This window comes from Amblyomma mixtum, chromosome 6 (assembly GCF_055824585.1).
Source record: "Amblyomma mixtum isolate Tamu chromosome 6, ASM5582458v1, whole genome shotgun sequence".
Taxonomy (NCBI): Eukaryota; Metazoa; Arthropoda; class Arachnida; order Ixodida; family Ixodidae; genus Amblyomma; species Amblyomma mixtum.
This window is the reverse complement of record NC_143017.1, coordinates 103,958,553-103,986,114: the sequence shown is the minus strand read 5'-3', so window position 1 is coordinate 103,986,114 and position 27,562 is coordinate 103,958,553. Positions and strand designations below refer to the sequence as shown.

At 44.1% G+C, this 27,562-nt stretch overlaps 2 protein-coding genes across 4 annotated transcripts in view; both read left to right on the top strand.

Annotated features, from left to right (window-relative positions):
• LOC149339884 (protein turtle homolog B-like) overlaps nt 1–27,562 on the top strand; it is an 843,694-nt gene that overhangs the window by 270,565 nt on the left and 545,567 nt on the right. The gene's annotated exons all lie outside the window — the stretch shown is intronic.
• On the top strand, nt 8–5,199 carry LOC149339885 (uncharacterized). Its single transcript, XM_089551013.1, has 2 exons — nt 8–1,060; nt 5,144–5,199. The coding sequence occupies exons 1-2, from the start codon at nt 28–30 to the stop codon at nt 5,197–5,199; spliced, it is 1,089 nt and encodes a 362-aa protein (XP_089407139.1). The 5' UTR covers nt 8–27.

The window sequence follows — 27,562 nt, the reverse complement described above, 5'->3', positions numbered from 1 at the left end:
AGTGGGCTAGGCAGCAGCACATCGGACATGATGCTCAATCAGTTCTGCTTTATCGTGCAGGCCTTGGCGCTCTTTTTTCAAGTTCAGCCTTCCCTTGGTTGCGCTGAAGAAGGATTTACTGCTGCTCTTCCGTATCAACCAGACATCAAGTCATTCGCACGAGCCAGCCGTTGCCCCGTCATCGAGATCGTCCAGCCTTTCTTCGTTTCACCTTCTGCCACCCCATCGGTGACGTCAAGTCACGTGGACATACCAGCGGCTATAAGAAGTTGTCCCCCGGCCATCTCAACCAGTGGGCTAGGCAGCAGCACATCGGACATGATGCTCAATCAGTTCTGCTTTATCGTGCAGGCCTTGGCGCTCTTTTTTCAAGTTCAGCCTTCCCTTGGTTGCGCTGAAGAAGGATTTACTGCTGCTCTTCCGTATCAACCAGACATCAAGTCATTCGCACGAGCCAGCCGTTGCCCCGTCATCGAGATCGTCCAGCCTTTCTTCGTTTCACCTTCTGCCACCCCATCGGTGACGTCAAGTCACGTGGACATACCAGCGGCTATAAGAAGTTGTCCCCCGGCCATCTCAACCAGTGGGCTAGGCAGCAGCACATCGGACATGATGCTCAATCAGTTCTGCTTTATCGTGCAGGCCTTGGCGCTCTTTTTTCAAGTTCAGCCTTCCCTTGGTTGCGCTGAAGAAGGATTTACTGCTGCTCTTCCGTATCAACCAGACATCAAGTCATTCGCACGAGCCAGCCGTTGCCCCGTCATCGAGATCGTCCAGCCTTTCTTCGTTTCACCTTCTGCCACCCCATCGGTGACGTCAAGTCACGTGGACATACCAGCGGCTATAAGAAGTTGTCCCCCGGCCATCTCAACCAGTGGGCTAGGCAGCAGCACATCGGACATGATGCTCAATCAGTTCTGCTTTATCGTGCAGGTTAGTGATTATTCTCGAATGAAGTGTTTTCGCAGTGATGACCGCTTTCTATTGCTGCTGCCATGCCCACTTGGCTTACAAAGTGTTGTCTCTGCTGTTTCTTTCAAAATAAGCCTTTTGATCTGTGGTGACATTGAGTCGAATCCGGGGCCTACCGACCAGGAAATGTTGCAACAACTTCTCTTGGGGCAAAATAACATAACTGCTTCAATCAACAATGTCCTGACTAGACAAGAAAAACTTGAAAAAAATGTAGCTAGCTTACATGAACGAATAAGTGGCATAGAAACTCAAATGGCTTCTCTTGGTACATTGAAGGCAGAGGTAAATGGCCTGAAATCAACTATAGCTGAACTGGAACAAAATGTTTCCAGCCTCTTGAATAAGGTTGATGAGTTAGAAAACCGGAGTCGAAGGAATAATCTGATAATTTATGGCGTTAAAGAAGAGAGCACTGAAACATTTGATGATCTTAGCAAGAAGATAAAAGAGAGTGTGTTTCTTGAAAAGCTTGATTTAACCATTAGTGGAATTGAACGCTGTCATAGGCTGGGAAAGAAGAAAGATGGTGATCGTCCAGTAATTGTGAGATTTTTAGACTACCGTGAAAAAGTATCGATAATGAAAGCCTGTCCCAAACTCAAGGGCTCTGAAATATCGATTTCAGAGGATTTTTCTCTTCGCGTTCGTCAGTTAAGGCAAAAACTATGGGAGAGCTCTGCAGAGGAAAGGGCGAACGGTGCGAAGGTCAAGTTATTCTTCGATAAATTAAGTGTGAACGGGACTTTATTTGCCTGGGACAAAACTGAAAACAAGCGTTACAGGATTACCAAGCACACCTGACAGAACAAAACTAAAAAAGGTTGTTTTCGGGTTTTAAATACTAACTGTCGCAGTGTTGTTAATAAAGTCGTTGAGTTGGAAGGTCTTTTACTTACGCATGACCCTGATGTAGTAGTGCTGACTGAGACGTGGTTAAGTGAAGATATATATGACAGTGAATTTGTTCCAAATAACTACCAGGTCTTTAGAAAAGATCGTGACAGAAGAGGTGGGGGAGTTGCGATACTATACAAAGCATCTCTACAACTTATAAGATTACCTGATGTCACCGGAGTCGAGGGCATATTCTGCAAAGTTTATGCTGATAACATCAAGTATTTACTAGGCGCCATTTACAGGCCCCCTAACTCTCCTGTCACTGTCTTGCACCATTTAAAAGAGTATATCCAGTGTCATGTAAAACCGGGAGACAGAATAATTATGACCGGTGATTTCAATTTCCCGAATATTGATTGGTGCACTTTTTCTTCACAGTCCTGTAATTTGATGGAAAATGAAATGCTGGACCTTGCCTTAAACTTTGATCTGCTGCAAGTTGTAAATGAGCCTACAAGAATACAGCATGGTTCGATGTCCATCCTAGATCTCTTTTTTCTAAGTGGCACCATTACGGAAAACATCTCTTGTGATGTTGCTACTGGTATATCAGATCATAAGGCAGTTTTATTGTCACTAAATGATGTTTCTTTAAAGCATGAAGATGCTCTTCATTCCTTTCCAAATTTTTCACGAGCAGATAATGAGTCCATCATTGACATTCTTGACCTTCGTTATGACGATTTCCAAACGAATCCTTGCAGTATTAATGACTTGTGGCTCATCTTCAAGAACATGGTTCATGAATGTATCCGGTGTTTTGTGCCGAAGATATCTAAGCAGCCTTGTAGCCGCAACCCTTGGATCAGCAGAGAGACGCTGCACTTGCAGCGTCGACTAAAACGTCTTAAAAAGCGAGCGAGATCAGCCACCCCTTCCATAGCCCGTGTTATTGAGGAGGTGTCACAACAATTAAAAGATCAGACTTTACTTGACAAAGAAAGATATTTTGGTGTCCAACTCCCATCATTTATTAAAAAATCTCCTGAAAAATTCTGGAGGACGATTACCCCGAGTTCCCGCAGTGCCGACATGTTTGTAATAGATGGAAATTGTATTCGCGATGATAATGCAGCCTGTGTAGCCTTTAATAACCACTTTAAAACTGTTTTTACTGCAGACAATGGTCATCTCCCATCTTTCAGTCTGTCTTTACCCCCTATACCTGATGTTACCATATCTGAAAATGGAGTGTTCAATTTACTTCTAAATCTAGATGTTAAGAAATCGTTTGGCCCAGACGACATTCCAAATGCCTTTCTGAAGCAGTACGCGCAATGGTGCTCCAAGTATTTATGTGTCATTTTTAGAAGGTCTATAGAGGAAGGCGCCCTACCCGATGACTGGCGAGTTGCCAGAGTTAAACCTTTACATAAAACTGGTGACAAAACACAGGTTCAAAACTATCGCCCTATTTCACTTACTTCCACAGCGTGTAAGATACTTGAGCACATTATTCATAAACATTTATCTACCTTTCTTGAAGAACATAACGTAATATCGAAAGCTCAACATGGTTTCAGGAAAGGATATTCGACATGTACACAGCTAATACAAACAATTCATGATTTTGCAGAAGCCATAAACGAAGGAAAACAAACTGACGTAATATTTTTAGATTTCCGCAAGGCCTTTGATACGGTTTCTCATAACAAGCTAATATATAAATTGAGTTCTGTAATAAAAAACGATAAACTAATAACCTGGATTAAGGCTTACCTGACAAAAAGGCGCCAGTTTGTTACACTAAATGGTGCCCTCTCACATTGCATTCCAGTTGAATCGGGAGTTCCCCAAGGATCTGTGCTTGGACCGCTTTTGTTTATTATTTATATTAACGATATCGTCCAAGATCTCTCTGTTAATGTTAAGTTATATGCTGATGATTGTGTCCTCTATGAACGAATTAACTCAAGTGAAGATCAAATAAGGCTAAATAATGACTTTCAGAAAGTAATGCGCTGGTGTGATAGGTGGCAAATGGTGATAAATTTCGATAAAACAGTATATATGAGAATAACGCTTAAAAGGAATCCTCTTCTCTACCAGTATGGTACTTCCGATAGTGCACTCTCAGAGGTAACATGCTACAAATATCTCGGCCTATGGATTTCCAATAATCTTTCCTGGAACAAACATATTGATACCATCTCGGCAAATGCTCTGCGCAAAATATTCTTCTTGAGGCGTGCACTACGGTTCGCTACTCCTGAAACACGTTTCCTTGCGTATAACACTATTGTGCGGCCAATCTTAGAATATGCCGTAATGATCTGGGACCCATATACCAAGATTAACATTAACAAATTAGAAAGGATTCAAAAGAAAGCAGTAAGATTTATTTATAATTCCTATGGCCGCACCTCTATCACTAATCTTATTAAAAAGAGTGGCTTACCATCCGTTACTGATAGAAACCGTATCTGTCGTTTGAAATTCTTTTTCCAGTTAATTCATGGGCAATACAACATTGACATCTCAAAAATTGTTAGTTACTCTAGTGGTTATGCAACACGCCTGAGACATTCTCTTTCCGTAAAACCTTTATCCACAAGAACGAACTGCTACAAATATTCCTATTTTCCGAGAACCATTACCGAATGGAACAACCTTGCTGGTCATATAGTCGAAGAGAATAATTTGTCCCATTTTGAGGAGCTGCTGCAACAAGTGAAGAAATGTTGAATGTTCGGTTGATGAGTAATTTGTTTATATTTACTTAATTATATGCTTGGCTCTATGAGTGCAGTATATATATTCTGAGGTTGTGAATTTGATACAGTACAGTGTGATGTACTAATTTCGTTGCTGTGACGCCTTGTCTGCTGTATTTCCTTTTCTTTGTCCTTGGGTGTTACACAAATCATGTACCCACCTGCGATGGTCTTGTAGTTCAAGACCGCAGTATTTATAAATAAATAAAATAAAAATCTTTATTTCCTGTTTTGTTTTCTTATGTTTTCTGCCCTGTCATGCTATCACATAAGCGCGGAACGAAACCCCCGGAGCAAAACTTTTTCTCTGGCTGCCTGGTTGCGTCATTAAGCCACGTGGCTCCATTTATGTCTTTACCCTGCAGGCGGGAGAAAACTGCAGTAGATCGCTATGTGCTCTGTTATTATTTTTTGGCTGGCTACAGAAAAAAAAAAACGCAGGAACAAGTAGCCGGGACAACAGAACCATGCTGCTGTTTCTTTTTTTATTTTGCTCACTTTTCTTGCACGTTAGCTTTTCCTCACTTTGAGCACCTTCGCTCTGTCGTGGCTGGCAGGCCTGAAACTGGGGTTTGAGCTCCATGTCGAGGCTCTCAAGCACGAATCTTGGTGACGTGGCAGCCAGCCTCTTGGGGCATCATGGGAAAAACCTGGTGAGCTGGCGGTGAGGTGTGCGGAACAAAGTAACTAACCTAATGACTTTTGCTTGCAATATTTTTTGCACCGATCCTAAAATCACAAGTCCATGATGGTCTACCGAGGCGATAGGTGCCTGTTTCGAAGGCGACATTTAGTCGTAGTGCACTCTTTTTCTGTCCTGAACTGAACGTTACTAGGGAGGAGAGAAAAAAGAAAAAAAAGTAGAAAAAGGTAAATTGGTTTTTGAGGAAAAGAAATGGTGCAGTAATGTCTCACATATCAGTGGACAACCGAACCGCGCAATAACGAAAGGAAGGTGGGAGTAAAAGAAGAAAGAGAGAAAGAGGCGCCGTAGTGGGGGTCTCCGGAATAATTTCGACCCCCTGGGCATCTTCAACGTGCACTGACATCGCACAGCACACGGGCACCTTTGCCGTTCGCCTCCATCGAAACGCGGCTGCCGCTCCCGGCTTCAAACCAGGGAACTACGTCTCAGTAGCCGGTCGCTATAACCACTGAGCCACCGGGGCGAGTAAAAAAAAACTTGCCGGGCTTTCAAAATTTCGGTAAGCCAGGACACAGATATTGGGTTGACTTTTCGATTTGGTTTAGTATACGGCCGGGGCTTAACGTCCCAAAGCGACTAGGGTTATGAGGGACGCCGTAGTGGAGGGCTCCGGATAATTTCGACCACCTGGGGTTCTCTAACATGGACTGAGATCGCACAGGACGTGGGTCTCAAGCATTTCACCTCCATCGAAATGCGACCTCCGCGGCTGAGATCGAACCCGCGTCTTTCGGGTCAGCGGCCGAGCACCATAACCGCCGAGCCACCACAGCGTCGGTTAAACTTTAGCTGAGCCGCCGCGGTGGCTCAGTGGTTAAGGTGCTCGGCTGCTGACCCAAAAGACGCGGGTTCGATCCCGGCCGCGGCGGCTGGAATTTCTTTGGAGGAGAAATTCTAGAGGCCCGTGTACTGTGCGATGTCAGTGCACGTTAAAGAACCCCAGGTGGTCGAAATTTCCGGAGCCCTCCCCTACGGCGTCTCTCATAGCCTTAGTCGTTTTGGGACGTTAAACCCCAATAAACAAACAAACAAACTTTAGCTGAGAATGGATACTTTAGGGAGGCATTGTACCTGTAGTAACCGAAATATTAATTTCTTTCCTTACGTTTTTCTGCCCTCACGTCTCGCATTTTATAATGTACATGCTGCAAGTTTTGCTAAGTTTCATGAAATGGTGCATAAGTTCGTGTGGAAGCATTGTGAATAATAAGACGGTCACAGCCGCCGTGGTGGCTCAGTGGTTATGGTGCTCGGCTGCTGACCCGAAAAACGCGGGTTCGAACCAGGCCACGGCAGCCGAATTTCGATGGAGGTGAAATTCTAGAGGCCCGTGTACTGTACGATGCCAGTGCACGTTAAAGAGCCCCCGGTGGTCGAAATTTCCGGAGCCCTTCACTACGGCGTCTCTCATAGCCTGAGTCGCTTTAAGACGTTAAAACCCCATAAACCAAACCAAACCAATAAGCCGGTCACCAGCGAGAACCGTTGCGACATTACCGTCTGACATACGTTTTAAGCGACAATGCGAGTAATTGCTACAAAGGTGAAAGAGCCGAATTCTTGGCATTGATAAAGTATTCCTATCTAAACAGCTGGCCGCATTCGCACTTCAAAACCGAGATTATATGGAAACATGTTGGCAAGCGTTGGAAAGGATTTTTTCCTTAATTAACGATTTTATACGTGACTGGACATGGCTTGAGACGCAGAACGCTCAGGACGCGCAGTAAAAGGACACCACTGCAGTCTTCGTGGAAGAAAACAGGGGGCTTTTTTTTGAAGGACTGCTGAAATAAAGTGCGCGAAGCTTTTTTTTTTTGAAATGGCAAAGGGCATGTTTCCTACCGTCTTCGAGGTTCGAACGAATGCAACCAGAGATGCGCCCGGGTGTTTACTCTTTCCATTATGTGCGTGATTCCTACTGTCCTCCTTCTTGGCGCCCATCCTGTGGGGTTGAAATCGTTCGAGCGAGAGATCGATAGTATTGGCCAACAACGGTGGAAGTAAATACCCACCTTCAAAATTCTTTTCGCGGCCCCACGCGAGCATGATGCGTCAACGATTCTTTGCTATCGACCTACCAGCGAGCGTGGACCAAGAGCGCATGTGGACTGCCATTTTCAAGGATTCTTTTATGATACTGAATTGCACATCGCAGGACTCGACATTGATTCGTGGCTGTGGATGAAGCATGAACTCACTACTACACTTCCAAGTTTGAACAGCAGTCAAAGCAGTGGGCAGCGTTTGATGAAGGCGATCTAAATGGGTGGGAACAAATTGAGTTCGTTGTGTAGAAGCTGTCGTTCAGTGGAGATCGCTTAGCGCTTGTAAGTACGTATACTTCACCCTTAAAGAATGGTTACTTTTAGTCAGGATGTAAAAACTGAAGTCTTTGTGTGCCAAATGTGTGACATGTTTAAAAATAACAAACTTTGAAGAATTTGAGCTGAACTATTTTCAGATTTACCAAACAACTCGTGCACGCACGCTTTCGGTAAACTCACGCGCTCAGCAGTGGCATCTTCGAAGCCCTGTATGCTTATTACTTCGTCACTTTGCTGCGTATGGCTCAACCTTCAGACTCTTTGCGGCCATTATTGACAACTGTGGCCGGTAGTGTGAAGTGGTTCTACGTACAAACGTTACCGCAAAAAAACAAGACATTCACAAGAAGGTGGACAAGGCAACGCCACAACGGACAAGAAGCGCGTTATCTTATGCACCTTTCTTGTGAATGTCTCGTTTTTTTGCGCTATCGTTTGTACGTAGAACTATGCCCCGACTAGCTGAGCAACAAGCGTTACTTTAGTATAAAGTGGCGTGCTTTTCAGTTTATGAAGAGTTTCAGTCCGGTGTTAAACATACCTGAGGTGCACTTTGCTGATTTTGTTCTTCCCGAATTTCTGACAGTAGTACTACAGAATGGATGTGCGAATGTATCATGACATTTTGCTCTGTTGGAGAAATTCCATGAAAATAAATGGATAGCCAAAAAAAAAAATCTTGCGTGTTTACTAAAACAAAATATTAAAAGCGCGTCGCAGGTTCCTTCTTAATTTTGGTTGTTTTCTGCGCACCTTCCTCCTCGACGCCTTCCACTTACGTGATAAGAACCTGCTGTACATTAAGTACTATCGGAAAAAGGGAACGTTTCAGACTCGACGTAGTTTGCCTCCGACAGTTGTACATTGGTTGTTATTGAATTTCGTACAGCGTTTTACATAGCAGAAAAATAACCGAAGTGCAGTGCCTTCCGGCAAAAAAAAAAAAAAAAAAAATACAACGTGCATTGCATCCAGCTAACCAAAAAAAAAAACGAAAGATCAAGTAGAGTTGCGCGGCCTCCTATTACGTTGACTGCGTCAGGTGATTATGCTAATTATGAGAGCGAAGACGACGTGCATCGGTGGGCGCAAGACTCCTCAGGGGTTCGGTCAGCCGAATAAGTGAATTCATTTGCTCGAGCAAACGGCGAAAGTTGGCGCCCCAGCGTCGCCGAACCAAGAAAGAAAGCTTCAGATATGAAGTGTCTGGCATCTCTGCTGGAAAGCACTGTCCGCTCTTCACCTCTATTAAAAGTCTAGGCCGCTGTCGAAATCCACTGTTCGTATTACTGAAAAGCACTTCGATTAGTTTTCGGCTTAAAGGCTACAACAACAATAGGCGCTTAATTTCAAGAGGCAAAGGCCCTTACGACGACCGTCTCTAGTTTTCGTCGTCTTTTTTACTGGGAATAGTGCCAGTTCGAGCAGCCAGTTTTGGTCTTTCCTGAGCTTCCTCTTTTCGCTCAGAAAAGGAGACTACGCTGTCTCTTTTTTGTTGAGAAATGATAAAAATATACTAATAATAGATCCCAAAAAGTGCGCGTAGATTTGGTTCAGCTTTTTACTCAGCAACAACACTAAGATTACTGCAGTGGCTTCGTGCAGTCGACTCCGTTTGCTCTCGAAAGCGAGGGGTCCTTTCGGGCATGAATTGCCGTCTATAGCGACGCTGCCCCTGGTAGCGCTCTCTCTACGCCACTGAAGATTGCTATAGCATGAGCAGGGCCGGCTCCTGTCGGGCTACAATATACGAGAAATGATCTTATTTATTTCTTCTTTTTCTTTTCTTTTCGCTCAATTTGCGCTCTCCTAGCTCTAACTATGGTCGATGGACCTATTATTAGCTTCAGGAGACTTCAAGAATTTTGGAAACGCTTGTTACCTGCGTAAGCAGTTAGCCCTACTTTTGAAATCAAGCTTTTAACAGAATGAGCGCTCTGCCCTTTCTTGGCAGAAAGTGACATAGCGTATTTCTAAATAAAGCGCTACTGTGAGGAAATATTAACGAGGTCGCCTCTAGCGCCCATCGTGAACTTGGTTTAGGTATCTGCTCAGCAAACTGGCAGATAAGGCTCACAGAAAGCTTGCACCTCTTTCACATTTTGTACCATACATTCGGTTTAAGCAGTGAGATCCTTTACATCCACAATCAATCCTGTATCCTATGATTTAAAGTTTAGCAAAATTTCTTCAGTCAGCCATCTACATCGACGAATCTGCGCAGAGAGCAATAACGACGGTACGCTGAGGAAGCTAGCCTAGAAACTCAGCACTTCATTGCCTTCATCTTCAAAAGGAATCGTTAGAGACATCAGCGGACAGTCCTGTCGGTTTGATTTTCAGTACCTCATTCTCCTCTGCTGCAATAGATATTCCTGCTAATGACCAGGCAAAGACAGATCTACTGCTCGCGATTAGCCACCCAAGAGAGGCTGTCGCCTGTAAAGACATCTGTGAAGACGTTATCTCACCGCCGGCTAGCAATGATTTGCTTTCGGAAACAATTGCGTACGCTAACCGATGTTACTTGGAACACCACACCCACGAATCGTAACCGCAACAGCGTTTTGGTTGTGGGCTATAGAACATAGTACTACATAGAGGCTGCCGTCTGTTAAACTCCGTCTATAGTATCCTGGGCGGATGGGCTTTGTTTTACGACAACACGCCATGAGTCACATAATCTCTTTTAGAATCACATTGTAAAATTGCCACGACGAAGCAAGATATTTCGTTTTTGAAGAAAAAGATGCGACAAACATGCGAAACAGAACTTTTCTGCGTGTCAGACAAGTGAGGATTGGGAGTCTTCGGCAAAAGCACAAACAAAATATATTAACAGTAATCCCTTTCTAGAAGGAATTGATTGCAACATGAATGAGAGTGTGACAGAGCTGATGTCACTAAAACCTGTGCCATAATGTCTGAATAGGCGACTGCGTGGCGTAGTAGTATTAGCTGCAGTAAAGAAGTCTAAGCAGCACCAAGTGAGTTTTGATGCAGTATAGTAATGTAAGGGCTCTTTAATATTCGGAATATCTTGAATCGAGGAAAGGCAGGCATATGAAGCCATTTGCGTTTGGTCACTGAGTGTCCGAAGTCTGGGCACAGCATGAAGGGGTCGGAAGTCTGTGTTTCCGGATGGTTGCGACTGCTGGCGCAATCGGGCACTTCCCGCAGATGCCCCTCGAACCACAGTCCCTCTCGCAGATCATACTTGGGGCCTAAGCGACTGTCCATGTACCTCATTGTGAAATCCTTGTCGAATATTGCGTAGGATGGAGTTAGGCATGGCATCCTTCGGTTCATGCATCCCGCTGTCTCGCCAATCCTCTTGGCTTGAAGCCGTGCTGCGCAATAGGTCCTGTTTGTCACTATACTGCATTCTCGATCTATTGTAGCTGTTCAGACTTCTCACAGCTAGGGAGGCGCCTCATTCTCTAAGAAGTTGGTAAAGCTGCGGGAAGCGTAGTGTGATCCGTAAGACCCATTAGAGCGCGTACAATATCCTCCAGCCATAGTGACACCACGTTGAGCGGTAGATTTACGTTGGAAGCATGCCCACATCTCGCTGGCAAAGTGAACATATGGCGCTTGAACTGAAGAGCAAGAAACTTCCGCTAGACGCTCTCTTCCAACGGCGGCGGGCTCTCCCAAAGTGATCTCCACCCCTGCGGACAGTGAGTGTGGCCATTAGTTATTTTGCTTTGGCCCAGAAGTTCTGTGACGTGCAGAAAACTTGGTGCACAAGGCATACAACACATTAGGTGTTAAAATAAATATGATGTGTCTCGCAGATGAGAGCACGTGTAAGCATGAAATGCTGTGCTGGAATCGCGTCGCACATTCAGTGAGGGTTTATAAACGGTGGTAACCACACTTCGCTATTGGCATCGTACTTTGGCTGGTTGTATACTTTTCTCTTGAGGGATATTGGATAACTGCCATTCATGATCTCAAAGAACCTGCCATATGCAATCCCCCCCATTCTTATTCTTCTATTATTTGGCTCTCATGATCCGGATCAGCCGTCAGTACCTGCCCTAAGTAGATGTATTCCTTTACCACTTCCAGCACCGCGCTGCTAGTTGTGAACTGCTGTTCCCTTGAAGGTTACTTTGGTTTTCTTCGTGTTAATTTTTAGACGAACTCTTCTGCGCTGCCTGTCTTTATCATGCTTTGCAGTTCGTCTCATGAGTGACTTAGCAAGGCAATGCCATCAGCGAAACGCAAATTACGTAGTTATTCTTCATTCACTCTTATCCCCAACTGTTCCTGATCTAGGCCTCGGAACACCTCCTGTAAACATGCGGTGAATAGCATCGACGAGATTGTTTGTCCCTGCCTGACACCCTTCCTCATTGGAACTTTATTGATGACTTTATGGAGGACTACGGTACCTGCGCAGCTTTTATATATATATATATATATATATATATATATATATATATATATATATATATATATATATATATATATATATATATATATATATCAGTGTTAAACATAAGGATCTTCTACACACTTATTCCGCATTGCCTGCTTCACTGATGAGGTTTCGACTTAGTCAAATGCTTTCTCGTAATCTATTAAGGCTGTACCTTGAGTTTCAGGGAAGATTTTAAGCAATTTTCTAAAATAGGCTTTTTGGGGTAAAAATATGGCTTTTGCAGCATAGCATAACCAGTGTTGGCGGAAACCGGAAAGCCGGTGAATTATCTTAAGTAGTGCTGTTAAGTAATTTTTGATAATTACTTTTGAACTATCACAGCTAGGCAACTGGCAACCATTAGAGATTTGTAGCCAGTAGTTAGCAACAGCCATATCAGTTTTTAGAATTTCGAAAACGCGATTACCCTCGGCGCTGTGGCCATACAAAATTTGGCTGCATCGTGCCAAAATACATGCTTTTTTGAAAAGCTTGCAGGCATAGCATCCTTTCCAGTGCACGTTATTATAGTCAAGGAAGCCAAATTTTGTCGAGTTACTGCGCCAAGGGTAATCACGTGTTCTAAGTTCGAAAAACTGGTATGGCTGCTACTAACAACAGCTACAAATCTCGAATTGCAGCTAGGCGCCTAAATCTAATGGTTAAAAAGTTAATTACTGAAGATTGATTAACCATATTTGTACTTAAAGCGATTCAACGGATTTCTGGTGTCCGCCAACACTGGTAATGCATTGCTGAAAAAGCGATATTTTTACCTAACAAAACCTATGTTGAAAATTGCTTAGTCTTCCCTGAAACACCAGGGGTTGTTTATATTGAGCATATTTCTCTATCGCCTGATTGATAGTGCGAATACGGTCTTTTGTCTAGCATCCTTTTCGAAAGCCTGCCTGATCATTCGTTTGATTGAAGTCAAAGGTTGCCCTGACTCTATTAGCGATTATCTTAGTGAATGCCCTATAGGCAACGGACAGTAAGCTAATCGGTTAGTAATTTTTCAAGTCCTTGATATCTCCTTTGCTGTAGATTAAGACTTTTAGCGTTTCTCGAAGCTTCTAGTACGCTCGAGGTCATAGGGCATTGCGCATACAGTGTGGCTAATTTTTCTAGCCCAATCTCTCCTCTGCATTTCAGCATATCTGCTGTTACCTGATTCTCACCAGCTGCTTTCCCCTTTTGCATTGCTCCTAAGGGTGTCTTTACTTCCTCTTTCGTTACTAGCGGGATGTCCTGTTGCTGTGTGGTACTGCCGATCTCATTCACATCCTTATTACTTTTGCCACTGTATAGAGTTTTCTACAAATATTCGACTAACCAACTATCTTATCCATGTTGCTAATGGCATTGCCCTCTTTGTTTTTTAATGCCTACATGCGACTTTTCCCAATGTTTAGTTTCCTTTTGGCCCTTCTAGGCTACTTTCGTTCTTTAGAGCCTGCTCGATTACATCCATATTAAACTTCGTTATGTCAGTTACCTTACGCTTATTTGATTTGATTTATTTGTTTCCTTTCTGATACAGAAAGAGAAGCAAGAGCAAAAGGCGAAACGCCTGACGATGGCTCTTGCCCCGCATACAGTTTGGCACAAACAGTCATTTAACATAGTTTTACATGAAAAGTTCCACACCAAGCTCTTCGGGGGGAAATAAGAAAAAGTCACAGCACTGAGGGAAAAAAAGGGTGAATAAATTATGCTAGAAAAAAAAACGCATATGTAGCAAACAATAGACCGTACATGCCAACACAGAATACTTAGTACAAAGAAGCACAAGCAAGTACACAATTCTGAAACATGGTTGCTGCAAGTTTAGCAACATGATAGCAAAATCATAATAGCAACACACAACAGCCAGCAAGGTTCAAAACGATAATGCACTCCCAGAAAATAAAACTATGGACAGAAACATCGCAGATTAATTTAATTCTAAGTTATTTCCGAGCAGCAGAGCTTTAAGCGTGTTCTTAGAGACATTAGCACTCAGATCTGTTAATTCTTGCATTTTATTCAGAAGGTTAGCTGTTTGATATTCAATAAGTTGTCGCCCATAATTCGTCCTTACTTTGGGTGGCCGTAATGTTTCCCTACGAAGTGAGTATGCAGGAGCTGCACTAGAATTTCGTACACTGTAAAGCTTCGCTTTCTTTATGTACTGAAATAATTTGAAATAATAAACTTGATTGGCCTTTAACATTTTATATTTCAGAAAAAGCGATCTTGTACGCAGTAATTCCGGTGGGCCGTGATATTGCTCAAACATTCTTAACACTTTTTTTTGCAGGCTAATTTAATTAATCTTGTGTAGTTATGACTTGTAGTGGTACCCCAGACTAAAACACAGTAGGAAAGCTTGGAATAAAAGAGTGAGTAATAAAGAACAGTCCGTAACCATTGGGGGATGAGTGGGAAAATCTTAAAGAAGCAGCCAATTGTTTTACTAAGGTCAGCTATGAGGCTGTTGACATGAGAATTCCATGATAAACTTTCCTGATTAATTTTCACAGCTCTGCCAGTTCTATTCTCCCTGTAGGGTTTTATTATACCTGGCCTACTGTCCATGTGTAACGCCACGAGCCAGGAAAACATGCCAGAAATGATCGTTTGAAAGCATAGTCATAAGGTGAGTTATCGCACGCTGGTCCTGCAGTTTCGCAATGTCTAAGCCATAAAGTGGCACGCGACACACTTTTTTGATGCATCATGATCGCCGGAACAAGTGTTGCAGTGACCAGATAGTTTTTCTGCTACATTCTGGAACAATGTTCTACATTGCCTTATCATTACACCACCTTGCGGTGAGACATGTTCGTGTCCCATCAGTTTTGCTCGTGAGCAGTGTCGCCTCGTAATTTCGGTTTATTGAACAGAGCTAACATAAATGCCAGCTTTTATGAAGGGCGCTCGGTGCCGTGGCCTTTATACTATAACGTAGTGCGCCGTCATGTTCGGTCTTTGGGGGGCTTTTTGCTTGGTTTTCCTTGCCTTCGATTTACTCCTGTCCATTTATTGTTAATTTTCTTTTTCATGTTCAGCCCAGCTTGATGATGTCTCTTTATATTGGCAAGGTAGCGTAAGGGTGGCGCCATCTCTTACCTCGAAGTAAGGGATGGCGACTTTGTATATGTGCACCGTGGGAAGACGGCGATTACCCAGTAGATACGACAGATATTGCAGAAGTGGGAACGTGCGTTGCTTGTTTTTTTTTTGCTTAAACTTTATGACTGGTACAATTCAGTGTTCCTGTTCCATATATTATTATAAGTTTATTACTGAGCATTCACTACATGGCGTACAAGTGGCTGGTGACATCTGACGTGAAGGTTAATAAGTGCCTAATCCGCTGGAGACGTGAGGGATCTTTCTTATTCGGCTAATTTTAACAAGGAAGTCACGCAGCTTCATGGAACCAGTGTGTCCTTCTGCTTACTTGTCCGCAATCACATCACAAAAAAAAGTGATTATGCAAGTAGGCTATGTAAGCATGGCTGTATAATCACCTGTTTACTTTTAACATCCCCGCATTAAGGCGACAAAGGAACCTTGCACTAACCTCAGAGTGTGTAAGCATGGATGTATAATCACCTGTTTGCTTTTGACATCCGACATTGAAGCGTTAAAGGAACCTTGCACTGACCTCAGCGTTGTCCTAGTGGTTCCTGTATCCGCCTGGCATGCGGAAGCTGCGGAGTTTGATCCCCAGTATAAGATAAGATAAGATAAGAATTTATTGACTACAAATCGGTTACATAAATTCAGTATACAGGCGAGGGTCCCAAAGTCAAGCGACTGTCACGGGACCCCTGGTAGATTAATACTAACTTGATTAAAAAACAAGCAGCATCACAGACAGGTACAATTAGCAGTAAGAACAATGGTATTTTAAATAAGTAACAATTATATAATGAGAATGAAATAGATTAGCAGGGCAAAAACAAACAGACAAGGAAAACCAGAATAACAACCCACTATAAATAATATTGAACAAAATACAGCGTTGTGAAAAGACATATAAAGAAATAATTGAGAATACAAGGATACAGTTGTCAAGAAACAAAAAAACAAAGTAGAAATTTCTAGCAAATAATTAAGTACAAGAGTTTTCTAAAGGGAATAGAAGCAGTTCACTCCACATTTTGCTGCAAAAGAAAACTTTTTAAATACGATTTAAACATAGACAAAGACATAGGCGATTTTAAACTCGGGGGTAAATTATTCCACAGGGAAATGCATGATAAACGGGAATGACGTTTTCCATAATTAGTAAAAACTTGGGGAAGCAAAAAATTTTTTTGAGCCGCAAATCTCGTAGGGTTACAATTTTTCAAAAAACATTTGTCGATAAATTCAAAAGAAAGTGCATTGTTCATTAATCTAAAAAACATGATGGCTAGGTTGTAATCAAATAAATTTCTAACGGATAAGATATTATATTGACGAAGCAAAGGGATAGCAGTAACAAGGTATGAACTGCGGGTAATGATACGAATAGCCTGATTTTGAATGTGCTGGATAGAGTGTAAATGACAGTTGTAAGTGTTCCCCCATACTACAGTGCCGTAATTAATGAGCGCGTGAATAAAAGCAAAGTAAAGTGATAAGAGTGCTGATAATGGGAAAAAATGACGAGCCTTTAATAATGCACGAATTCCAAATGCAGTTTTTTTCTTCACATGGTCCAAATGATGATGAAATTTCAGTTGAGAATCGAGTTGAATACCAAGGAAAGTCACGTTGTCGCAAGGGGAAATAGAAGTATGACCAAGCGATAATGAAGGCAAGTGTGCTGTGATTTTTTGTTTTGTTCTAAAAAGCATAAACTTAGTTTTAACGGGGTTTATAATTAGGTGATTATCATGGCACCAGGACATAATGCTAACCAAAGAGGTATTTAATTTGGCAGATAGCGAGATTATATATTTATCACAAGAAGAAATTGTAGTGTCATCCGCGTATAATACACAATGAGTGTTAGTAAGAGCGTCAGGCAGATCATTAATGTAGATTAAAAAGAGCAAAGGGCCAAGAATCGATCCTTGAGGGACACCTATGTTAGTAACCTTAAAAAGTCGGGTACTCAGCGCTGATGCAATGTATAAAAGCTTGCCCCTGGCCCGGTGCGCTCTCTATCTCTCTCTCTCTCTCTCCCTCACGCACACACACACTCACACACGGACACGCACATGCACACGCACACACACACAGACACACACACACACTCACACATACGGACACGCACACACACACACACACTCACACACACACTCACACACACACACACACTCACACACTCACACACACACACGGACACGCACACGCACACACACACACACACGCACACGCGCACATACACACACACGCACACGCGCGCACACACACACACATACACACACACACGTACACACACACACACTAACACACACGCACACACGCGCACACACACACACACACTCACACACACGGACACACACACGCACACACACTTCTTTTTTGGACGGGGTGAGAGGGGGGCGTGAAATGCTTGAAAAATGGGTGTCCGGCTTACCACCTTTGTGCCATCGGAATCTTTTCCCTAAGCTGCCCACGCGCTATTGAAAATTCAACACAGTAAATCTTGAACCAGGAGCTTAGCTAAGATATGCAGGTGAGGACACAACACAGTGAAACCCATTGGACGCCAGCGGCCAACTGAACTGCTAATGACGCAGCCTCAACTGGGTCTCAACGACGTCATCTATCAGAGAACGAACCATCGGTAGAAACAAACATATACATGAAATAACGCATGAAGATCGGGCGCGAATCAACGGACTAAAAGGGTCGGCGTTGTGTTCGGATACTCAACTAGGCTCGAATGAGAATAATTAACATGTTACTTTATTCGAAGAAATGGTGGAAACGCGTGTTTTGATCGCACGTCGGCGAGAATCAGATAGGCCCGCCTTCTCAATTTCATCATGTAATTACCGAGCTTTTAATGTCTGCTTCGAGGTATTTGCCTCAAAAGCTTGCTTGTTTGAAAATGAAATCAGCTGTGCATTACTGATGACAGCCTTGACTTTGGAAAGAAGTAAAAATGGGAGACATAATGTGATATACGACAAGGTAAGCAGTCGTCGGTCATCCTTCAGATGAAAACTTGATTTTTTATCTTAGATGGAAAGAAAAACGGAGAACGTAGTGGAATGAAATTTCCAGCTTCAGTGAAAGTACTAGTTCTTTGATTACTCATGCCAAACCAAGAAGAAACGATGTTTGTAGAGAAGACATAGTTAGTTATATTGATCTTAATGGCGCAAAAGCAACTGAGGCTATGATGCGCCAAACACAAGTAGAGAAGACGTAGTACCAGCGCTAAACCGCCAGCACGAAGGAAGAGAAGACACCACAAACGATAGTGTGTTGTCCATTCCTCGCTTCTTTGTCTTTAAAGCTTAAAATTAACGCAGAAAACCATGTCGAAAAGTTTCGTTTTTTGTTTTTTACTCCGGCCAGTGCCCTTCTTCGCGATATGGCGGAAATCGGGATACTGAAATATGCAGTAAAGAGAATAATTTACGCGGTTCTAAGCAGATACATAATCAAATGTACGGATCTACTTGGACTAAATAACGTAGCACCCCTGAAACCTCTTTCCTTAAAGTGCCATCGACCAGTCTGACGCGCGTGATTTTCCTTTAAAAACAAGATACGGCTGTCCCGTCGCCAATTCTATCAACGACCTATCTTGCTTTTTTATCGCTCGTCCAGCAGTCATGCGGTCGAATGAACACATTATAAAATTTCGAATTCGCTTGGCTATTATCGCAGAACATACAACTCCTCCGGCTGAGAAGATCGTTGACAGTTAAGAAGGCGGCGACGTGAGCGCTGGGTCCTGCTAGGCTGAAATGTCGGATGCTAGCTTTGATGGTGCTCGTAAATTTCTGCCCACCGCAGGAGTGTGCCTGCAACTTTTTTTTCTTACTGCCCGTGGGTGGAGATATCACGGTGTCCTGTAATAAGGGGCGATGAGGACAGAAATAGGCGGTGTTGCAACTGTGGGCCCTCGGGGTCAGGCGCTAGGGAGGATTGCCCCGTAAAAGCTGTTAAACCAAGAATGAGCAACACTTTGGACGAGATCGTTGGCGCAAGAGGCAGCTGAGGATAATGGTCCGTGCCATTCGTTGACAGCATTATATCCAGAAATAGAAAGAAAGGTGTTGTTCTGTGCTTGGTTTTATGACTTAGAGCGAATTTCGTCGTTGAGCGCGCACTATGGTTATGCAATATTCCGCAGACACTGTCTAGAAAAAAAAAAAAAAAACATTTTTCCATTGCGACGGTATCTGGGAGAATTTTCCACACTTAAGCTGGAGCCGCCGCGGTGGCTCAGTGGTTATGGTGCTCGGCTGCTGACCCGAAAGACGCGGGTTCGATCCCGGCCGCGGCGGTTGAATTTCTTTGGAGGAGAAATTCTAGAGGCCCATGTACTGTGCGATGTCAGTGCACGTTAAAGATCCCCAGGTGGTCGAAATTTCCGGATCCCTCCACTACGGCGTCTCTCATAGCCTTAGTCGCTTTGGGACGTTAAACCCCATAAACCAAACCAAACCAAACCAAACACTTCAACTGGCTGGTCGTCGTCCTGGTCGCATGTCTATCACAACGCAACCGAGATCTCAATATCTATTTCATTTCTAAGCGAGAAGGTAGAGAAATGCTGTTTTTTTTTCTCGCCAAATAGTTTCTGGGCAATCATTATCTCAGTGTTCCCGATAACCTTCAAAAATACGTTCGCAAATTAGAGTTGGCGATGAAGAGAGTCGTCTTCTTACTAATAAGCGAGGAGTTTACCCGTTCCTTAGCGGAAATGAGGACGTCTGCAAGAGGTTCATTCCTAAACGCCAACCTTAAGCTTGTCGTTAGAGGCAAAGAAACAGTAGTCGCAACGAGCTCTTAGATCAGCTTAGACCTGTTCATGAGTTCTTTTAGCGACAGCCGTCGGTAGCCGCAGTTGTGATGGCATACTTGAACATACTCTGTGATCTTTGCCAAGATATGCACTACCCTATACTGAAAATTGCTTATGTGTGCATTTATTTCTGAAGTGGCTGACAGGCTGATAACTGGCTGCTTTCCGCAAGCTGTCGAACAGCTGGATAGCAAACTAGCACCGTTACTTAGTTGCCAGTCAACCAGACAAATCGCTAACTGGGCAACCAGAAGTGCCGGAATACGGGCAAAGCGCAAAGTGCAATATTCTACCCTTCTCCTTCAGCGTCCTACGAACAGTAAGACAGCATTATCTCGAAGCCTTGTCCTAACTCAGTCATACCGAGGTGTAGGCAGCGATTGAGACTCGCTACAAAGGAAGCTCGTCTTTCGCAATTTCCATGCTACCTACGCGGCTTAACGCGGCACCACATCTTTCGCAAGGCGCGCCCTGTGCCGCGGTCTTTGAACAAGGACCCAGGTATGTTCCAGCGTCTGGCGCGTGGCGCAATTGACGTGGCGAAACCGGAGAGAGGACGGGAGCCGTCGAGCGGGCAGCTGTTACTCGGGAGCCGTCGCTAAGGCAGGGAATGCGGCATCGACTGCTTCGCTTTTGTGAGCTGCGGATAACCACTCACGGCGCGCACTGCAGGGGCCCGTCTAGTACCCGAGGCTTCTGTGCCTACTCTTGCAATCACTCGGTTTTAGTTATCTCCGCCTTGCATGCGTGCCAGCGTACAGAAGTAACTTTCTCAAGATGGAAGTCGGCAGGCCCTGCCAAGTTATCAGCTTTTGTGTTTGCCGTTTATGGCTTGGGTAATGCTACGCCTGTAGCTTAGTGTTTATCTTTCGCTTATCACGAAAAAACCACATTAAACCATGCTATGCAAGCTTTTCTTTTTCTCTATCTGCCTTACCAGGCCTTAAGAAGGAGCAAATTGATGTCTTGTGTCACAGCAGAACCAGTGCAGAATCGATGGAGGCTCGTCTAGAGGAAAAACTGTTTCGAAATGTAGGCAAGGGTAAGCATCATGAATCATTAGTACGACGCGCAGTCTTCGTAGATTTTAAAACGTTTATGTCAATACTGATTACGTGCGTTTTGAAACGAGTTGTTAATGCGCCCGACAGGTCAGCCGAGTGCTACCTGCTACTTTATTTCAGAACCTTCGACTTGGCGCACTGTGGTAATGATGCCAGCGAGCAGGGAGTGGTAACTCGGGTGCCCCTGCAATCTTATAGACGATGCACGCACGTTTTCAATCGTTGGAAAAGCATGCAACACAATCGCATCCTTTTAAAGACCTAGTTATCAGACGCATGCTTTGTTCTCTGTATTTCAGCTTTTCTGTGCGGAAGTTTTTTTCAAACCATCTGTATATAATATTCTCCCTCTATCCACTGAATTTGGAAAAAGTGACATAATGCGTGACACAAGTTTTTCCTGATTACTTCAGTGAAAGCCGTTCATAGTATGTCGCAAGCCAGCGATTGCCTCGTTTCGCTTAATTATCCTCTATTCGACAAGAAAAAATGTCAATGAACTGCGCGCATCATTTAAGGCATGACACCATGTTGCACCGGAAGGTAAATTTTACTTATTTCGGGCAGTCCTTTCCTTCCGCTGAGCAAAATTGGAGGGGATATTTAAGCGATGCCTTAATGGTATATGGCGCGATAACGTTAATGGGCTAATGTTCGTGCATGCGGAATTGGTAATTTTCTACTTCAATTCATAGATACCTGGCAGTCCTCATAGCACACCTATCGCAGTGGTGCAGCGGTTAAGCGGTGCGCCGCAGCCCTGCGATGGCATGTGTTTCCACCGGTGGGGCTTATGCTGCCCAGGTTGCTCTTTTCGAGAAACCTCTGGTGACTAATCGTTAATATATGTGCCACACGCCACGGTGGGCAGTTTGTACTGACGTCACAAGGTCACTTAACTTATGTGGGCCACCTAGCTCTCCTCTCTGGAGATTTTTTCGTGGGTTTTTCACTCCTGGTTGACGACGCCAAAGACGACCCCATCTTTTCTGCTACACGGGCTCCTTAATTCTGGCGCGTTAAAACCTTTAGCGCCAAATAGAGCAGGTACACTGAAGGAACGGCAGAGCGATATGCGTGAAGTAAAGTGTTCTAGCCTGATTACGATTTGCGTTCATCAGAACAGTTGGATGATGGATACGAGCATCTGTATAAGTCTGTTGCTAGAGAGCCCAGTCATTCGTGCCACCTAATGCAGTCTTCGTAAAAAGGAAAACAAATGCAAATGGTTTGTAAGACCACAGTCACTAAAAAACTGTCTCAGGACACTGTCAGGATGGAATCGAATATGATTATGTACGGAGCGAGGAGTCCCGGTCTTAATCTAGCAGCTCATCATACGCACGCGCGAAAGCCTTTGATCTTGTGGCATTCAGTGTGGGACCACCGACTTTAATTTTTCGCTCGCTTGCCTTGGTCAGCGCCCCCTTGTGTACCAAATTTTTTGATGCGCTGCTTGACAAGTAGCAGCCGTGACCCTGACGCAGTGACAACCAGCTGTAGAGAAGCACAAGAGTAGATAAGCCTGAATATGAAGCGTAAGAAAACAAGGTGCCTGGTGTCTACTTTCAGACTAACATAGTGTATGCACGAAAAGTCGGCCGTGGCCTTTTCGCGCTGTCTGGTTTCTTGCTTTCGGGCGTTTTTTTTTCCCCGCTTCTCATAAACAATGAAGATTACGTCGCCCATGCTGCCGCAGAAGTATACACCTGCACCGACGCCTAGTATCGCGAAGTACGGGGCCTCTCGCCACTTTAATCATGTATTTCACCATTCGGTCACGAATTTCTCCGCCTAAAATAACTTCTTGATTGGCATGTATTACGGCAAACCTGCCATCATGAGCAGCGAAATCACAGTCCTTACTTCACGCATTTCTCTTGTTGTTGTCTGGCCTGTAATCCAAGAAGAAGACGTGGCACGATCTTTCCGGTAATCTTCTAATGGGAGGCACTTCACCGCCAGGCTCCCAAGGAGGAGCCATGGAAGCAAGGCCAAGGGCACTACAGCATCCGGTTTGGCTGTGCGCTGGCGGTGAGAACCTGCTTTGACGAACGCAAACACGCATGGGGTAAAAACCGCACTGAAATGTTATTCCAAGGGGTTTACGTGTGATGCTGCCATTAGAAGTCTGCACGTTAATAAGTATCTCGACGATCAGGCCGCACTAACCGTTGCAGGCAGGACGCGTGGTATCTTGGAAAGATCGCGCATAGTTGAAGAGGGAAACAATTTTACATAACCTTGCGTCTTCTTGAGGCCCATCAGGTAACGCTTCAAAAATGAAACATTTCTTTTTTACAGTAATTTCACCTAAGTCTTCCTTTTGCAGAATACTGCATGGTTTCGCTAAAAAGGAATAGTACCTTACGGCATGCACGACGGCGTCATTTTGTTGAAAATGTTTAAAAGAACCTAGAGTAGACTTTGGAGAACACGTCTGCGGAGAATGTGCACGCGAATGGTAAAAAACTATCGCAGTGCCCTCAATGGCTGAATGGTTCTGCCTTGAAAAATGTTGGGGCTTAGGGTACTGTTCTCTCGATAATGTTCATTCTTTGTACGCATTCTCGCATGCTTAATGTAACGTACAGCACGAGGAACCACGGCTCGGGTAATGTGTGCGTATAGTGGCATTTTAACGCTTATTGAAGGTATGATTTGAAGAAAATAGCGCCAGAGCATGCAGACCACGAAAAGACAAGGACGAGACACATAGCGCTTTGTGTCTCGTCCTTGTCTTTTCGTGGTCTGCATGCTCTGGCGCTATTTTCTTCAAATCAAGTATGCACCAACTCGCCCAAGAAGAAGTGTTAATGAAGGTATGACTTGTCTTTTCCGCTCTATAACAGCAGTAGCAGGAGTTTTGAAGGATTTCTAAACCCTTACAGTTGTCTCTATTACAGACGCCAAATTATGTACAGGTAAAAATTCTCAATTCTCAGCAAAAAAGATCAAAATGAGAATGTCTTGCGACGCTCAGAATTTAAAGCTGCAGTCTCACAAAACATGAGTGAGGCCTAGGCCAAGAAGTGAGAAAATTTCAATTTCGCGCGCGTCGAGTAGGACAAACACTCAGGTTATAGTTCTCGCAGACGGGAACCCCCCCGGTTTAGTTTATATTTATCCCTGCCCACATCGACCGACGAGAATAAGCTTAGTACAGCGCAGTTGTTAATAAGATGGTTAAAGACGATATGTGTTTATTTACAGGTAGGCTGAAGAGTTAGGGTGAAGGGGCTGAAGGCTTCTCCGGCGTCTCGTAAATGACTTATTTGAGACGTTCTGAAGTGGAATGTGAGTTGGTGAAAGTAAACAAAACCTGGCAAGGAGACATTTCAATTACGGACGACGGTAATGCACGCGTGCAGGTTCGGCGAAAAGTTCTCTACTGGGATTTGCACTTGCGCTATTGCTGGCAGACGACGCGGCGAGATTGAAATTTGTGGATTTCTCTAATGCTGAACCCTGTTTCGAAACTGTATGCTCTTCAGAACCTTCTGGATTTGGAAAGAATCAGGAAGGCCTTTAGATGCCCCGTTTTATTTTCACTTAAAAATTGCTTTAGTTTAAGGCCGCTATGTGAAGGTTAAATTAAGCTGGTTTGAGGATTAACTTCTTATTTTTGTACAGGGTGTAATGAACAACCGTTAAGTTGTCGCCGGCAGACCATTGTTTTAAATGAAATGCATTTGAGCCAACAGCCGTGTCCGGACTTACGAAGAAATCTATTTTCGACGTTGTCAAAAGGCTACTGAGAAACTGTGCTTGGAGTCACCACACTAGAACTTATTTTCTTTAGGCTTACAAAGTGCATGTACCGGCAAAAGGTTGCTTCACACTAAATGGTTTGACGGAGACTAACTGAAAAGATAAGGAAACTGTATTTTCAGAAAACTAGCTTTTACGTTTGCTAGGACTACCTACTCGTTATACATAGACGCTGAGAGAATGCTTAAGAAAGAACTCAAAACTGTCAGTAGCAAGGTGTGCACCTTATTTCACCATGCAGTTATGTGCGTTACCAATGGAACTAAAAAATGTAGCAGGGCTATTTGTTGACCTAAAATGCGGTGAGGCGAAAGCCTTAAGCGCAGTGTTACTGCTTGTCTCACTGATGTGTGGTTAAGATGTTAAGCTACCCGTCTAAAAGTGGAACGCGACAGCGTCTTACAACGCTGCCAGGGAGTCCATAGAATGCCATCGCCCGCTCGGTTCTACGCCTTGCTCGTCGGTAAATTGATTTTGGAGGAAAGGATATGTATCTGTCTGGCATATCTCGGTGGACACCTGAACCTCGCTGTAATGGAAACGAAGGAAGATGGGAGTGAACGAAGATACCGTATTAACTAGACGCGCCTTTGTTCACTCCAAACCATCAAACTAGCATGGCGGAGTGGTTAGCGTGCTCTTCTCGCACTCCGGAGACCCTGGTGCGATTCCCCAACTTGACCAATTTCCTACTCGGATTTATTTATTTATTTATTTTACTTGGAGCATCACTATACCATCCCTTTAATTGGTTACATGGTTACTAGCCAAGGTACAATTGGCCGCGTTTGAAATTCGCGCACTGTGACGTCACGACCATTTCGACCAATTGAAAAGCGTGATATTTCTTTCGACAACTGCTGCTTACAACGATGAAGCATTAAAGTCTTCCGCCTTAATACTCGAGCTTCCCAACTGCAAGGTGAATAACCGTCAGTACACACCAAAACAGCGCTAAAAAATGGGCATGAAGAGGCACAGGCAGACGCTGTAAGTTCAGTTCAACGATCCAGCCTGCGAACAAGCTTGTTTAAGGTTATTGTTTGTGTCAGTAACTTCACGGGTTTCGTTATTGCTTCGTTCGCGATAGGCTAAATCCCGAGTTCTGCTTCCTCCGGGCAGGCACACCTTCAAACACTTCTCGGGTTCGACTCTTCATTAATCGAAATAATTAGTGCACGCCATCATTCAGCATCACAGCCAAATAGATCCTTATCTATTTTGATTCAGGAAGCATGCTGAAGCATGCAATCCTCCCAATCGCTGTCGCGTTGAAGTAATACGCTGTAAAGGAAGCCGCGGGTTGGATTGAAATGGCAAGTCGAAAGTTAGATCCATTTGTGAAAGGCCGGAAATATTGATGTCACCTCCCTTACTGTATGTAATTCCTCACGGGAGTGGGCTGGCCAAAATGTGCGTCAGTTTTAAACGCGGCATGGGTTCCCGGCTGCAGCACCTGATGACGTGCGAGAACTAAGCTCCTGCCCCTGCAGGCGTCGGCGGCAAGGATAAAGCGTTCAGATCACAAGAAAGCTTTGCCAGCCTCCGAATTTAAGGCTGATAACGAACAGCTAGGCTGGACCTATATGAAGAGCTCTTCAAAGAAACACGCTCTTCTGGGATAAAACGAATAGCGAGACATTTCAAATCACGCATTTCTTGATACGCGCTCTGTGTTTCAGCTGCCGTCTCTTCACGGTCGTTCACCCATTCCTACTAAAGGTGTAGAGCAGGCACACGGACAGACCAAGAACCGTTGTAGTGCGAGCTTGATGATGTCATCATGATTGACCAACTCGCCCAACAATGCACACTCTCTGTGTGATATCCTCCGTCTGTCCTTGTGTCTGCGCTAAACCTACACTGGTAATGTGTCAGTAGCTACCCTCCATTCTACATTCACCCCATCTCGTCATTTTAATCAAGGAGAAAAAAAAATTAAAATATTTCGCTGAAGTGTACGCATGACATGCATGATGCGGGTACTAGTAGCTCATAGACAGAACGGCCAGAAACATAGAGAGCGCTACTTGTCAGCTAATTGCTTGTGGGAGCAGGCTTAGTGTATGCGGTATGCCGCGTTAAGAGCGCGCACGGGCCTCAATTGATCACACACAACGAAATCATAGCACGGAAGCATAAATTAAAATATTGAAATGAATACATGCTTTTTTAAAAGAAACATGTTCATAATCTTAAGCTAGCAGCTTTGGCGAGTTAACAGCGAGCACGTTAATATAGTGAAGAGCCACCTGTAGCATGCCAGTGTTGTTGGAAATGCTTGCCACAATCATTTAATGTGTTCAAGGAAAGTCCAGGAGCCGCCTCATCACTTCTTTCAAGGCAAAAGGCTAAAAAAAGAACCAAGATCGTAGAGTTTTGGGGTTGTGGTGTCTCATTGTCTCTGCTAGTATACTCTAATATTAACGAACCATTCTCATCCGCGCCATCATTGATTACATACTCTCGGTTCTAACTTCGCTTCTAGAAAAGTTCGCATTTGTAATTTCGGGCCGACAAGTCGGCGATGCTCGCAAGATATATCGAACGGTAGATAAACACGTGACTCTTTGCATCAATAATGGTCTGCTCGATTTCATGCTTGTAGGGCGGCGCCGTGTAACAGCGGAGCGGCAATACCAAACTGACGCTGTGTTATGACTGCGCAAGCAGACTTCCTGTTGACTGCCGGATACCTGCCTCACCC